Source organism: Nymphaea colorata, chromosome 5, assembly GCF_008831285.2.
Source record: "Nymphaea colorata isolate Beijing-Zhang1983 chromosome 5, ASM883128v2, whole genome shotgun sequence".
NCBI lineage: Eukaryota > Viridiplantae > Streptophyta > Magnoliopsida > Nymphaeales > Nymphaeaceae > Nymphaea > Nymphaea colorata.
In genome coordinates, this window is record NC_045142.1 from 22927773 (window position 1) to 22940984 (window position 13212).

The following is a 13212-nucleotide window of genomic DNA, read 5'->3' on the forward strand; positions in this document are numbered from 1 at the left end:
CCTTCTTTTAAGATAGATCAAACAACTCTTGTAAGTGAACCAACTGTCAAATGTTTAACAAACATATTCATTCACCATTCATATATATATATATATATATATATATGCCTCAATGGTCGATGACTAAAAATTAAATATTGGCTTTTAAAAAACAATCGCCATATAAGTATTATCGATTGTTTATGAAGATATAGCTGTTCATGGTGTTTTATTGTTTTTAGTAACGATGATTGTATTTTTTGCTATAGTTTTTTTAATTTTTAATCATCCAACGATATGAAAAATAATAGTGTAAAGATGGATTTATGAACGATCAATGTTGTGTAAGTGAAAACCAAAGTTGTATTCTTTTTTGTATATAATCACAAAGCTTGCAAATTGAGCAAATATGAGAATCGGATGTACTAATGATGAGGCATCCGATCAATTGTATTATATATTGATTAACTGAATCGAAGATGTATTAGATATGACCCGTAAACTTACTTTTTTTGTGTAAATGACAGTTTTATCAATTATTAATTAAGTTGAAAGCATGGAAAAGAAGTCATATTTGCTCAATTTATATATTTAAAACTATTCACAAAATGTGACATATAAAATCCGTTTGCCCAAGAAAAAAAAGAAGAAGAATGATACAATTTAATTTTGAAAGACTAACTTTGCACATTTCACTTAAACCTAATGAACCAATAATTAGATCGATTTGACGATTGATAAATTAACTTACTCAATTTATATATTTAAAAAATTCATATAGAAAAAGAGACCCCATTGCATTAATCTCTTGGGCTAACCAAGGTTGTGTGAGAATGATCCATTAAAGAGTAAAGTGGAAGGCTGCCCAAAATTGGGAGGTGCGTCTGCGTGGTCGTCTTGTCACGCTTCTCTCTAACTTTTTAACGACATTCTCGATGGGGATGTGAACCAGCGTCTACTGAGGAATGATGAGAAACGAATATGAAATTGGGTGGAAAAAGAAAGAGAATAGAAGAATGATTGTGTTCTTGTTTTCCTCTCATGGGTTTGATAAAAATGCCTTTCTTCCTTGTCGTGTTTGTGGCAGAAAGTGAGTGTTGGGGTGTGTGTGCTTCTCCTTTGTCTGTCCTCTCTGTCAAGTGTTCATGAGGTAGAAGAATGACGGGGTCGGAATCGAGCGGGAAGAGGAGTAGAGACCCTGAAGATGCTGTCTATCTGGATAATTTTCATTCCCACAAACGATATCTCAGCGAGGTGTTTATTTTTTGCCTTCAGATTGTTTCTCTTGCCATTTTTGTGGATGGAAACCAGTTTTGATTCCATTTTTTTTCTGCTTGTTTCTGAGTTTGGTGGATGAATTAGTGACTTTTCTCAAATGGGTGTCCGATTCTTGTTCATAGTCCTTCGATGGTTTTGACTTTTAGTTTGTATTAGTGAAGGATATGGTGGTCGAGTTGCCAGTTTTGTCTCTTTTTTAGGGCTTGCGCTTTGTTTTTTTGTTTTTTCTTTTGGTTGCTGATGACTGCGACCTTGGTGGTCGTGTTGCCTTTTTCTTGTTTTCATTGGTGCTCTGTTGTGGAAGTTTACAAGATGGTATAACGAACTTTTGATTATTGTTGCAGATGATGGCGTGCAGTTTAAATGGTTTAACAGTCGGAGACTCTCTCGCTGAGAATCACAGAACTTCGCCGTCTCGATTTGATCCCTTGGATTCGCCAGCCAGATCAGAGACCATTGGCTATTCTAGGTTGAATGGTCATTTCTGTTGATCCTTTCACTGCCTGTTGAGTTTAATGCACTTATTATTGAGATATTGGTCTCTTCTTTGTGTGCAGTTTTTCAATAAACTAGTGCATTTACAGTTAGTTTTTTTTTTTTTTGGTGAATCTGAAGCCTGAGGTTCTTTGCTGTTGAACTTGGGCATTGCATGCGATCGTTGATGACTTATTTACTAGTTGGGAATTTGACCCTTTAGTCGGTTGGTATTCGTAAGTGTGGTATGCTAAATTTTATTATCTCGCTTGTTAAATGTCCAAATATTCGACTTAGATAAGTTATACTTATGCCATGATCAGTTACTCTTGCTTGTTATCAATAGCAATTACTAGAAGTGGTAATGCTAACATACCGGTCTCATTAGAGAAGATCCTGCACAGGCACTGAAATATGTCCAGAAGAAGAGGGCCTGAAACCCTACATTAACTCTGGTATCATATGATAGCTTTAGTATATGAATCCTTTATTGGTGGCCCATGAACTTCTAATGGGATTTCTTGATGAATTGGACAAGTGTCCAGGGAGCGACATGGAAGTTGGAATAACTGTCCTCTAAAGGTTTCTGGATCAGAACTGTATCATGGTTTCTGCTTTTCTTTTTCGTACTTGGGAGAAAGTCATAAAAGATGAACTTGGAGCATTGAGAAGGAACTTGGAAATATTCTTGTTTTGTTTGACCTTCAACATATGGTACGACATGTGGTTTTAGTGTCTTGACAGAGAGAAGAGCTCATACTGTTTCTCGAACTGATTCCAGACACAATTGCCCCTCGTATCCTTCTCTCTGAAAATGAATAATTCTTGAAATTGCAAAGTGTTACTGTCACTAGCCAATATTCTTCTACATACTTTGCTCTTGCTATGTCAGGATATAACAGTGAATTTTGAGGGCAACAACAAACGATTTCTTTGATTTGTGATTTTCTTTAACCAAGCTTGATTTAGTTTAAGGTTTTAATGAGCCATGAAGATTTAATTTCTTTTCTGGTGATAAATATGTGCAAAGACAATTGCGGAATTTTCAAGTGCATGGTAAATGGACTTGTTAGCTAAATGGGGTCCTGATTCCTCTTTGGTTGACTGCATAATGTATCATTTGATGTCAATAATAACACAACGGCAAGCCAAACGCATTTTTCATGTCATTTCAGTTTCATCTTTGCACTCTACTTAACCACTTCTCATTTGTAAAATTTTCAGTGGCAGAACTGATGGTAAAAAATTGGTTTCTCCCATTACTAGATGTCCTTTGAATTCATCAATATATTGGGATCTGGTTTGCATTTGGTTACTTGTTCCATTCTTTTTGGCTCATGTTAATTGAAACCTTAGAGAAGGGTTAGAAAATGTTGTTAATTTTTTCTAATGGGAGTTCATGCATGCTTGCTTATGCTTTTCATTTGGCATACCCCTCATTGAAGTAATTTACTGCCTTGTGTTGTGTTCAATGATTTTCTGCTTTGAGAATTTCAAATCATTGTATTTTTTACTCGACCAATTAATCTATTACAAAGAACATGGCCTTGCTCATTATGATCTGTCCTTTAACTTTTTATGATACTCTCAACCTTGTCGTAAGCATGGTAAGAATATAATACGTACTGAAAGATGGTCTCTGCCAGATTCTTTCAGTTGAGCTTGGAATGCAATTTTGTACTCTCCGTGTCTGTCTGGCAACAGTGTTTAACTTTATCTTCTCTCTTTCATTCTTTTAGCATTTGTTTCTACCATGGTTCGGGCTGGATAATGATGTCAGTTGGTATAAGAAAGCTTTTCCTGGTTGACCAGGAGCATACAATATAAGTCTGGCCATGGTGGCATTGGTTTTTCTCTTTTTGTTCTGGAAGTTTTGGTGATGATCTGCATTTTGTATTGGTATAAAAGTATGAAGAAATGATTTGGATATTAGCAAGCATTCTCTGCAGTTGAGTGCTAAGATTCGATGCAAGTGCACTTGGTATTTTATGGAAATTTATTTTGTCTGGTTAAAATTTATGTGTTCTTAGATTGTGGAATTTGGCATGGTACCGAAGTCTAGCCTTTTGGGACATTTGGAGAACTATGCAATAGATAGAAAAATTTTATCAGTCCCAAAAGAGTTGCAAAAGGCGATTCTAATTGCTAACTGACTAGGACTTGGATTTGCTCAAACTAGTAGATCTGTCTTTATATTCTCGAGGCATTTTCTTACGAGTGATTTTAAGAAGATGGAATGGGTTGGGAACTTGGGACTAAGCACACTGTTAATTTGTTGCACCGATTCTAACAGAGTTTCTTTAGATCCCCAAAAAGAAAATTACGAATCATATTTTTAAAAGTTTTTCGGCCTTAAATGCCAAAGACTTGTTGGTTTTTCTTGCTTTGTGGTGCATGATCTATGTGAACACATCCATGTTTACCTCAGCTTACACCAAATTTGTCTCTGTCCTGGCTCGTGTGCTTTGCTTCTTGTGGTGAAATTTGCAGCCTAAGATGCACAACTTGGTTCTCTTCTGATCACGTATCTAGGAAAATACTTATAGTATTTGTTTGTCTAAAGACAAGCCTTCAACAATGGTGTTATATCAATTTCTTGTTTAATTTGACCTCGTTTCTTTTTGGCCTGCGATTTCAGGGATGAACTCTGCTCACCATATTCTCCAATGTCAGAAGACTCTGATGATTCTAGATGTTGTGAGCCTTCGTTGAGCACCTCCATAGCTCAAACTGACAGCTGTTCCAGGCCCACAAGTCCGGTTTCTCCTTGCAGACATCATCACAGATCAGGATTTGGCTGTACAACGATTCCTACCACATTTACGGCTTCTTCATTGTGCATTCCCTCTCTGGTAATGGGTAACTCTCAGCAGAGGCAGAGGAACACAGAATCTGAAGGCAGGTTCCCTTCCTCACCCAGTGACATTTGTCACTCTCCTGACTTGAGGCGTGCTGCCCTCTTGCGCTCTGTGCAGATGAAGGCACAACCACAGCGACCTTTGGCCTTCGAGTTGCAGTTCGGTAGTCGTCCTGCCATTCAACACTTTGAGGAGATTGACAACAATGCTTGCTCCTTTGCAAAACCTATGGTTGATGAGAGGGGATATCCATGTGGTTCTGCAACAAGAAGCTTGGAACATGTTGAAAACTTGCTTCTTGAGGATTGCTCGTCATCAGGAATAGCTGAAGGTAATTCGTGCCACCAGAAATGTTACAGGAGGATAAACTTGAAGGATGATGCAGGAAGAGGGGTTAAGGAACCAGGGGAAGAGGTCTTTGAAGGGAATGTGCAGACAAAGTTGCTGTCAGGTGGTAAAAGATCAGTACTTGGACATGCTAAAGCTTGCAGTGCTTACAAATGATTTCTGCATGAATATTGTGGCAGTCAGTTTTGTATGTATTGAATGATAGGATAGTTGTGAGGGTTATCTCATGCCCCATTGACCCAGAAGCACATAAACAAGAACTGTGCTTTTTGTGGAACACAAATGCATGTAGGCACTGAAGCTAATCATGAATATTATTAACATTCCAATGAATCCTGATCAATTACGGGTCCGTAAGTCTTCACCGATGGCAGATGCACTTTGATTTTTGGCTGGCTTTTGCTCATCTCTTTTGGTTCTGTGTGGCAGCACTCTATAACTCCTTTGTGCGGTCCGTGAGTCGCTGTAGGAATAGGGTTGGTTGCATCTGACCTAACAGATGATTTTGTGTTCGATATAGCTCAAAATTCTTCAAGGGAATACAACACAAGAAAGCAGAATACATATGAGATGTAATTTTAGACGTCAATTCGGTCAATAAAATAAAATTCATACTTCTAAATCTAGTTATATACTTAGAATTCATTCATTTCACGGATTTGTTTATCATTTGTTGCTCTTTAGTGATAGCAAATTTGACAATGTTGTAAAATTAAAATGCTATGATCAGTGTAATTAGGTTTGGCCAAAAAACATACCTTTTTAATCTTTGATCGTTACAAGTGTTAGAGGCGTTGTCCAAGGCTCTGGCTAATTGCAATGAATACTGAGTATTTACTATCCGAAGAAAGAAAAGCTTTATTACTGGTTCTAAGCAACCCTGGTTCGCAGAGAATGACAATCCCAAGGAGTTGCCGAGAAGCACCGTCTGCCTACTAAGATTTTCAAATTACTTGTGACTGCAGTGCGGTGATCAAGAGGAGGAAAGGCATTTCATTTGAAAATGATTAGGTTCTACTTTATTTCAGCTTCCTAGGGGCATCTCTCTCTCTCTATACATATACACACACACACACACACACACACGGCCTCCAGGAATGGAAATTTCAGACCAAAGAAAAAAGGCCTGCAAACATGATCATGAACAAACACAAACAAATGCACCAACCATATTGTTCTGTTAAACTCAATCTCATAAGGTGCTACTTCATATCCACAGGCAATCAGAAGAACGTCCTCCCGAAATTTTGATAAAATATAACAGTGGCACGTCTTGCAAAAATATTCTGGTTCCACCTCTACACATGCACAGGTATGCACAAGGAATGTACAATGAATGAGAAGTCAAACGAATCATTTGATTAATAATTAACTTTTGGTTTGGCCCAAATCTAAGTTCGAATCCTACCAAATCCAAACCTAGTTGCACCTACTCAGCAAGGATATTTGGTTCAATAGTTAATAGCTGGATTGAATAAGAAAATTCACGTCGCATTAATCATCGGATGCAAATAAGATATAGTGCTTTCTTTCTTTCAGTAGCCAATAGACATTCAACTTTCCAGTCTGATAAGTTTTTAAAAACACATGCACATGAACTGAAAGATCTCCGTAAAGAACCAAATGTATACAGATTTCTTCATATACATACTGCTTTCCAAAACAAAATTTGATTTAAAGCTGAAAATTAAGCCTTCCAACCCTCTGAAAGGAAAGAAGGGTGCAACATCCACTGGAAACCACTCCTAGATGAACAGACTCTTGTACTCTGAATTTGCTAGATGACACAACTTATTGAAGTTATCCAGAGCTGCAACAAAGAAACAAGTACAACAATGTCAGATTCTAATAAGCACTGGGCACATCAAATAATCTATCACTCATATGCGCTTCAAAATGAGCGTATCATGCCATTGGTGGACAATTATATATAGGGACATAAAGGTGGAGTAAATCAAAGTATTCCTGCAATACAACTAATAATAGGCTTGGTGAATAGCCGAGTCACTCCCCGGCATTATAGCAAGTATCAGAGATTCAGACACATTTGCAATTTGTAACTGAACAGAAATATAATGATGTTCAGAGCAAAATCTTCACCAATCATGGCACTGATGGAGGCACAGGAATTGGAAAAACCCCACTATCATATGGTCAGTACCATTAACCTGTGAATCTTATCATCAAGCTCAAATTATCTTCTGTAATTCTGCTTAAATGAATATGAATGATAAGAGACTTACCAAAAGTATCACCAAAATTTGTGCATATTTCAGCACGTATCGATTGATTGCCGTCAGCAACACCAATAACTTCGACATATTGTGACAACTTGGAAGGAGTGAGGCCCTTAACAGATATTTGATGGCCATCTGGTGATTGCCCAGTAAGAATCCCACCATCATTCTGCAAAACCTTAACTACAGTCCGCACCCTACGCCCTGTATACATCTTTAATAGTTCTGCATTGACAAAAGCTGCAGGGCTAGAAATATCCATTCTTCTGCAAAAAAGAAAAAGACCTCATTTGACTTATCACTTGATGATTCAAGAGAAAGTGTGTTAAATGCAATAATGGACATACTTAATGCCATAATGGCAAAACTTTTTGCTTTACATTTCCAGACTAGATAATAATTGACCAGATATTAGCCATTAGGTTTTCACAAGGACCTCCAGTTCAACTGCTTGGTGCTTATGTAATGAAGCTAATTATCACTCAATTGTGTGATAAAACAAAGACAAAGAAAACAAGTGAATTAAAATGAGGTCAAATCAAATCTATATATCAACAATAAAATCAACACCTTCCAATTATTAAGAAATGTCATTTTTTTTCCTCGTCACATACATTTTACTTATTTTTGTGATTTACTTTATTTACAAATGCCTTTTTTCTATAATAGCACATGTCATTCCTACTTTTTTTTTTTCAGTGGTGAACTCCTTTAACCATTCCAATTTCCCTCATCAAATGAACCAAGCAAAGAAGAAAAATGAAAAAGCAAGTACCAGAGGAAATGGAAAATCATACTCATATTTAGAAAGGGAAGAGCGTGAACTTTACAAGATGAATGCTGTAAGCTTTTAGTTTACTCTTGCTTTCAGTAAATCGAGCACCCAAAAAGATAACGAACTAACCTAAACAATACTGAGGGTTCCCTAGGTAATAGGACTTCTGATTGGCCTTTCTTTATATTATATTAGAAAAGGATGTTTCTTTGTTGAAGTTCTATTTACATCTATTCACCAGTCAAGTTGGTCCACCGACACAGTGATGTGTCCATGATTTGATAAAGTATTCTGTTTCTACATTTTGCTGATTCGTTGCTTTTAAACTTTAAAAGGTTAAACACCTATTTCCACTGTGGGTACGGTTAACTTCAGCTTCAGACTGATTGTTATTATCGTACAAAATACATTCTAGTTTTTCTCTTCTATTAAAATTAAGTGTACAAATTAATACGCAATTGGCAAAAGTTATCAAAGTTGCACATAGATCAAGTAGAAACCTAAGTATGAGACAAGACATCCCTCATTATAGGCTGTTGAAACAATGATATAGCAAAAGATTGTTAGTATGCTTCATTAGCAAAATCTTTCACTTATGTGTTGGTTTGTTTTAGCCTTTTAGGCACAAGAATAAAAGAAGAGAGATTTAAGATAAAGATCAACGGGGCATTGTTCAGGTTTCCAATCCGAGTAGGTTTTAGACATATAAATTGAAAGAAGGGACCTATGCTAATCCTTTTTATGTCAATGGTCCATATCCTTGCCACTAATTTCTCCAGATTTTGCTCCCTACTGACTCTTAAATGTTAGCTGACTAGCTCTGCTCAATCTCCACCTTATAAGCATAATTTCACAGAAATCACAAAGCACCCTCCAATAATAACATATTATTTAAATTAAAAGAATCTTAGACAAGCAACAGCAATGCATTCTGACCAATAATACATGTCCAAGAGAAGAAAAACATTACAAACGGAGATATTAAAAGCAATTGCATATAATTAAAAGATGGATAAATTATCTCCGACAGAACGCCAATAAATTGTGCACAACCCACAGTTGGAGTGAGACGGTTTCTCCATTTTCAAAGCATGATCAAACAAGAAAAAAATAACATGAAAAAATTACTTCCACAAACAAGACAATTTTCGGCAGATACTGGGAGTTCCGATCCACTCCACTTCAAGATTGAAAATCAAACCAGAAAGAAGCTAAGGAGAAAGTGAACCATCATCAGGCATCACTCCGTTAAACAGCTGATCGAACACGAGCAGAGACAACAAAGCCCTATGTAACTCGTGATCCATGTACAGCCAATTCCATTTTTTTTCTCTTTCTTCTTTGCCTACGGTCATCAATTACTAGGGTCTCCCCTCGACCAAAATAGAGGTGGCAGAATATAAACCCTACTTCCAATCCCAGCGCCTTTTCCAACTTTGAAAACCAAGTAAACGAATGCCCATCGAGTGAGAGATCAACGAAAATTTCCAGTTTCATTAGGGGATCGTCCCAGCCCACAAAAACATAGGTCCTTTCTTCTTCTTCCCCCCCCCATGCATCTCACTCAATAAACCACCACACAGAAAGAGGGAGAGAGGGAGAGGAGAGAGAGAGACCCTAGGTTTGAAATGGTGGGGTTTATACTGCTGAGTGGAAAGATACTGCTTTCTCGACTTGTCAACTCAGTTCAAGATGTCTGCATTAGGCTAAGTAGTAGCTATCCACACTGATGGAGGCTAGTCTGATGACCAAGATATCTGGCTCGTTTCTTGACCACCTGAATATTATTCTTGAAGTTTCCAATCTCATTTTTCATGTTTCTGTCCTTGTTTTCACTTGTTTTCCATGATCAGCCACTTCATGTATTTCTTTTGCCCTTAAGTTAGTCTGCTTTCTGATCACTGTTCGGAAAAGTCATTGAGATTTAAGTATGATACCCACAGAGACATGCTCATCTGAACATAGCTGGTTATAGGCAACAAGGGCAAGCAAACAGCAAATTGAACCACCTTGATCTTTAACAATCTCGTTAAATAGGGAAATAGGATTCACAGAGACAACAAAGCCCTATGTAACTCGTGATCCATGTACAACCAATTCCATTTTTTTTTTCTTTCTTCTTTGCCTACGGTCATCAATTACTAGGGTCTCCCCTCGACCAAAATAGAGGTGGCAGAATATAACCCCTACTTCCGATCCCAGCGACTTTTCCAACTTTGGAAACCAAGTAACGAATGCCCATCGAGTAAGAGATCAACAAAAATTTCCAGTTTCATTAGGGGATCGTCCTAGCCCCCAAAAACATAGGTCCTTTCTTCTTCGTTCTCCTCCCATGCATCTCCCTCCATAAACCACCGCACAGAAAGAGGGAGAGAGGGAAGGGGAGAGAGAGAGGCTCTTACCTTGGTAGTGATCAACTGGGATGCCCACCTGCAACAAAGAGAGAGAGATAGAGAGAGGAATGGCGCGGGAAAGTAAAGGTAGGGAATATGTAAAGCCCTATTTCCCATGCGTGGTTTTTCCTTTTGGATGCAATATTACAAAAATTCGGCACTCTTTCTGTAATAATGAAAATTATATCTGCTTTTCCAATTTTCGTTGGGCACCATGGATCTGAGATCCGTTGTGATATGAGATCCATTAGATCTCAAATCCATCTACAATCCATGGTTTTCAACATGTGCTACCAAACTCATGATCTCCCAAAACGCACCTTTTTATGAAGCCTCAGATCTAAGATATGATGTTATCCAAAGTAACCTTAAAGAAACTGGTGTTTGATTCCAATTTCGATTCAAATTCTTGGTCAAATCCAAATCCGAATTCGAGATCTAACAAAATCTACCTTCATCACTATGCAAATGTCGAGTGAAGGTCAAGTCACCTACCAAGCCACTCTGAGATGTTGTTTGCCACATGACACCTGGCATTTGGTCCGCAACCAATGCAGAGTCTAACCAGTTGAGTGATCTAGATTGTCTGTTACTCACCCAGGTTACTACCTAAGAGGCTGTTTGACAACAGTAATAACATTGTTATCTATGAGTGTAAAACATGAACAGATTTATACTGGTACTTCTCTTGTCAACTATCAACCTTCGCTGGAAATTGAAACAAACAATATAATAACCTCTTTTTAAAAGTCACCTTACCAAAAAAAGTTAAGTCGCACAAGCATCTCAGAATGATAATAACATTGTGAAGGTTGTCTCATCTGATGAAAAGTTGTTTCTCATGAACAATTGTTTTACACTTTTACTAAGACCACCATTGTTGCACAAAAGTAACATTCACAAATAAACCACCAAAACTGGCAAAACCAAGATTGAGGTGTCAATATAAACGAAAGGGCCCAACTACAGCAACAAATATACAAGTAAATAATAATATAAAAAAGACATTCGATCCCTTAATCAAATATCTCACACATAAATAGAATGTAATTCAGTTTGAGAACAAGTAGATAAAGAAGAGAGAGATGCTTTGGATGAAGGCTACAATGATCCTCACAACTCACAAGTAAATATTTGAATATTCATTTAAATATTGCACATTGTACCCAACCGTGATCACTCATAAAAGTACTGTGCATGTGTTGCAGAAAGAAGTTGCTTTATGGAAAAGATTGTTCTTTAATTTGTTATCTATATCCAGGTATATGGACCTGTTAAGATGTTACCATTGCTCGTCTGAATAATCTTGAACATTCAAGAGGTTTTTGATGCAAGGTTCAATAAGTGTGTCAGTGAACATCCATAATGTTTACCTGAAAATCCTTCTTACAAGGCACTATCACTACCATAATTTTGGATATGTTCACTTACATCAAACCATGGTCATTCTCAATGTTTCCTTCCTGAAGCTTCAACACTAAAATCATAGTTATCACCACACTCTCTATCTTCCCAACTTGAAACCGTAGAACTCTCAGCCATTTATACCCCCGCCTACAAACTAGGAGTGATATGTTTCTTTCGCTCTTAAATTAGATACTTTATCACCTAATCTTCATATGCCTTCTTAATCATGCATCTTATCGCCCAAACTAGAGTTTTAGAAGCCACACTCTATCTCTAATTAGACAGTCCTGACCCCTAATTACAATTCTAATTGCTTGCTCCACTTTACACACTTTCCCATGTTGAAGGAAAGAAACAACTGCATATGCGCATTACTTTGACGAAACATGCCATGGTAACCAGTGGCTGTCTGGACCTCAATTTCAGAATGTTTTACCTCCATGGGTACAAGACCGATTAGTTTCCATAAGGATAGCTAGGTTAATCATCTTTCAGAGCCTAGATTGCTCATAAGATAATTACAGACATTCCATGAACATTTGAAAGCGATTCTGGAGAAGAAACGCATGTTAACCAACTGCACTGAAACGAAAACTCTCTATCATGAATTTATACATTGGCAATTCTCTGTGCACCCAAATTTTTATTTTGTACAAAAAAATGCCCATCTGGGTTTTCAACTTGTTAAAATCCTATCGACCTGATATCATTCATAAGCTCCGTTATCAGTTCAGGAACACAATCATTCGGAATTCTATGTGACAGTGAAGAACTTTCGAAGCTATCCACCGCTGGGGAGCCATAATCTTCGCTTTCACGGGGAACTTTTGTGCTGTTCGCTGTTCGAGAGGCTGTTCGCTAGGAACACCTGTTCGGCTACCGCCTACCCACTACAACCTACCCAGTACCCACAGGCCACAGGCCCACAACAGAGAGAGAGTCGAGAGCGAGGAAGAGATATACCTGATAACTTGAGTAACCACAGGTCCACACGGCGGATGGAGTGAGAATCAATTGGGCATGCTGGAGTCACCGGAGCTTCCGACCTGCGAACGCCGAACGCCGGATGGGAGGTAGACCGTCAGAGACACGGAGGAAGCTGCGCCCGAAGGAGAATGAAGGCGGGAATTGGGACATCACCTGAGGGAGATGTGCGAAAGCAGGGGTCGAGTGCAGAGCGGAGCCTCCCAATCTGCGGGGAAGAGCTACTGCGGAAGACAGAGCTGCCGTCCCCTTCTGTCTTCCTCTCGAAACAAGGCGGAGAAGGAGAAGGAGGCCCTAACGGGCATTTTTCTTCTCCGAAATTTTTTTTCCACCCTCGAGGTGGAAAGATTTTTCCGGAATAATAATTCCGGAACTCAACTCAACGGACACTTTTTCAGTCCTTGTTTAATGGGAGAATAATTTTTTAAAAATTTAAAATTTTTTCCTGAAACTACAGTGTATTGCTAATGCATCAAAGG

General features: G+C 38.1%; 2 protein-coding genes across 2 annotated transcripts; one reads left to right on the top strand and one right to left on the bottom strand.

The window, feature by feature from the left end:
* Positions 1–831: 831 nt before the first annotated feature.
* On the top strand, positions 832–5270 carry LOC116255024 (uncharacterized). The gene is made up of 3 exons (XM_031630728.2): positions 832–1233; positions 1602–1726; positions 4370–5270. The coding sequence occupies exons 1-3, from the start codon at positions 1138–1140 to the stop codon at positions 5091–5093; spliced, it is 945 nt and encodes a 314-aa protein (XP_031486588.1). The 5' UTR covers positions 832–1137; the 3' UTR covers positions 5094–5270.
* Positions 5271–6443: 1173 nt separating this feature from the next.
* Positions 6444–13082, bottom strand: LOC116254552 (replication protein A 14 kDa subunit-like). The gene is made up of 4 exons (XM_031630006.2): positions 12890–13082; positions 12713–12795; positions 7181–7440; positions 6444–6747 (listed from the first exon to the last, which is right to left on the bottom strand). The coding sequence occupies exons 3-4, from the start codon at positions 7434–7436 to the stop codon at positions 6683–6685; spliced, it is 321 nt and encodes a 106-aa protein (XP_031485866.1). The 5' UTR covers positions 7437–7440; positions 12713–12795; positions 12890–13082; the 3' UTR covers positions 6444–6682.
* Between the last annotated feature and the right edge of the window lie 130 nt (positions 13083–13212).

Excerpts from the sequence above, each read along its gene's own strand:
- LOC116254552 (XM_031630006.2), bottom strand. The coding sequence starts at position 7,436 with ATGGATATTTCTAGCCCTGCAGCTTTTGTCAATGCAGAACTATTAAAG. Across the intron at positions 6,748-7,180 it reads AAATTTTGGTGATACTTTTG|CTCTGGATAACTTCAATAAG; the intron begins GTAAGTCTCTTA and ends TCTTTGTTGCAG.
- LOC116255024 (XM_031630728.2), top strand. The coding sequence starts at position 1,138 with ATGACGGGGTCGGAATCGAGCGGGAAGAGGAGTAGAGACCCTGAAGAT. Across the intron at positions 1,234-1,601 it reads ACAAACGATATCTCAGCGAG|ATGATGGCGTGCAGTTTAAA; the intron begins GTGTTTATTTTT and ends TTATTGTTGCAG. Across the intron at positions 1,727-4,369 it reads GAGACCATTGGCTATTCTAG|GGATGAACTCTGCTCACCAT; the intron begins GTTGAATGGTCA and ends CTGCGATTTCAG.